Source organism: Gekko japonicus, unplaced genomic scaffold (genome assembly GCF_001447785.1).
Source record: "Gekko japonicus isolate JY-2015 unplaced genomic scaffold, Gekko_japonicus_V1.1 scaffold4782, whole genome shotgun sequence".
NCBI classification, from domain to species: Eukaryota; Metazoa; Chordata; class Lepidosauria; order Squamata; family Gekkonidae; genus Gekko; species Gekko japonicus.
Window position 1 is genome coordinate 1 of NW_015171034.1, and position 2,531 is coordinate 2,531.

A 2,531-nucleotide genomic window follows, 5' to 3' on the forward strand; every position below is an offset into this window, starting at 1 on the left:
TTCTCCTCCCTCCCCCAGGTTTCTGCGGGATCTTCCTCCCCTGCCTCCTGGCTTGCAAGGTGGGCGTGGAGTACGGCGAGTGCTGCTGCGTCCCGTTCCTCCCGGGGGCGCTGGTGGCCATGCGGACGGGCCTGCGGGAACAACTGCGCATCAAGGTACCGGCTTCCCTTTCCCTTCGGGCTTCCCAGAGCGGGCCGTTCGGCCGAGAGACGCGCGGCCAACGAAACCGCCTTCCCGGCTGGCCGATGCATGAGCGGGATCGCTCGTGCGTCCCAAAAACAGCAGGCGTTTCCAAGGTGGTTAGCGAAAGAGGGACACAGAGAGCGAAGGAGGCAGGGTCAGCGTCGTGCAGCTGGCTTACAAAGAACTCTCTCTCACCGACGGATGTCGTGTCTCTGTACCAGCAAGGCTGTGAGAAGAACGGGCTCTAGGCTTAGGCGGGATAGCTAGGTTGAAGCAAGAAGTTATGAAGCTGAGAGGAAAATACATACCCGGGAGGGGGGGGCAGCATTTGACTTGGTATAGATTAGAACTCTTCCCCCTCCCCGGCAGCTGAGGTCGCACCCCTCCCTTCCCCAAAGTGAGCTGCCGTCGACCATCTTGTCAGTTCAGTGGATCGCCCACAGCCAGCCACCACAGACAGAGTTGTAGGGACCTCGGTGTAAAAGGCAGCGGTTAACTCCGGCTGTGGCGCCCACCCCGCCTCACCACCACCCCCATTTCAAAAGCCCCGTGCCTCATCAGGAGCGCCTTACAGGGGAAAAGCTTTAGGGAAGAGACAGACCGGCTCGCTGACAGGGCTGGGCCTGCGAGCCCTTAGCAAAACTGCCAAATGGCGCATGGCCACGAGACAAAACGGATACTGATTTCATACCACTTTACTAACATGGCTCCCCCCCCCCAAAAAAAAGAAGTTCTGGGACCTGTAGTTTGAGAAGGATCTTGAGCAGTGTTCCCTCTAAGCTGAGTGAGTGCGAGCCAGCTCACATTTTTTAGCCTCCGGTTCGCATTTTTGTCTTCGCTCAGGAAAGGGTGGCTCAGTAGCCTGACTGACATCCGTCTTCCCTTTCCCAGGGCTGCGTCTGCTGCGACTGGGTTGCCTTCTGCTGCTGCTGCCCCTGCGCCCTTTGCCAGATGGCCCGGGAGCTGAAGAGCCCCTGCTAGCCCGCTTTCACACACACCCACCCCTCCAGTTACCTGGCAGTCGCCCACACCCCAGGAGAGAGATGCTGTGGAATGAACCTGGCCTGGCTGGGTATTCTTGCTGCAAAGGGACCTGGGAACTGCAGCCCGGCAGGACGCCGAAGGGACGGTTTCACTTTGGACTGGCGCAGCTTCTCTCTTTCCCCGCACTTTTTAGTTGTTACTTCACTGATGAGCAAAGTGCAAACCTCCGTTTGAAGCCGGCGAGGAAGGGTTGCAACGGCAGCCTCTCCCCGGTAATAGCTACATTTGGAGGCAGATAAAAGGAGAGGGAGAAAAATGAGCCGTCCACCTCCGATTCAATGGCAGGACTCCCGCTGCCACCTCCGAGGGGCGGGGTGACGGAGCCGCTTCCAAAAAGGCAAGTCGCCCGGTGCCAGGACAGCAACCGCCTCGGGGAGTGGGAAGGTGAGAAACAATTTGCCAGATGCCGAGAAAAAAAGGGACGGACTGGTTTGTCTTGGCGGAATCCAGCGCTGGAGCCTTTCCTGGGCTGAACCACTTGAGGCTACGGGTGTGTGAATGCTTACAGAAACAAAAACAACCCCCCCCCCAAAAAAATTGTATGGCGCAAAGGGCCACGTCAGCAAGGAGAGGAGCTCCTGCAGATGCTGTCTTCAGTGTTCCCTCTAAGCTGAGTTAATGCGAGCTACCTCACAGTTTTTTAGCCTCCGGCGCACACATTTTTGCCTTCGCTCAGGAAGGAGGGCTCCAGAGCAGACTGATTTACGCAACGGCCAAATCGCTCGCTCACGACTTTGATGCCGGCAGCTCACGAAGTAGAATTTTCCCCCCCCACAAGACTCCACAGCTTAGAGGGAGCACTGTTTGTTTTCTTTCAGAAATGAGCCCTCAAAACCTGATCCGACCCAAACTCGCCCGGTGAGCTGACGTGGCGGAGTCCGGGAAGGGCTTCATCGCCGGCCCTAAAGCTTCACTCTTCGACTAGAGGGACACAAAAACTGCGGACAGCCGTCTTTATTGCCTTCGGGGGTGGTGGTGGTGGTGGGGAGGCAGTGGTGTCTGAAAGACCAGAGCAAATGGAAACGGCGGGGAAGGTGCTGATTTTTTTAGAAAATAAAGCAACCTAAGACATGCACGCCGGCATCAAGGCTCTCTCACCCCCTCCCTCCCCCACTCCGTGTTTCTGAGAAACTCCTCCCTGCCGTAAGAGAGGACATCGGGGCCGACCTCTACTCCTGCTAGCCCCTCTAGGCCAGCCGCTCTGTGGTCTGTGCAAGGGAAATGGGGAAGGGTCGGCCGCTGGGAATTGTGGGCCACCAGCGCCTCCCCCGGGCCTTTGAGTGGTACGAGAACGGTAGGGCCCC

The 2,531-nt window shown here is 57.9% G+C and overlaps 1 protein-coding gene across 1 annotated transcript; it reads left to right on the forward strand.

Annotated features, from left to right (window-relative positions):
* Nucleotides 1-17: 17 nt before the first annotated feature.
* On the forward strand, nt 18-1,764 carry LOC107117007 (cornifelin homolog B-like; the record flags this gene model as incomplete). The annotated part of the gene is made up of 2 exons (XM_015419039.1): nt 18-155; nt 1,075-1,764. Coding segments are annotated over 2 exons (228 nt in total), but the record flags the coding sequence as incomplete, so codon positions are not given.
* Between the last annotated feature and the right edge of the window lie 767 nt (nt 1,765-2,531).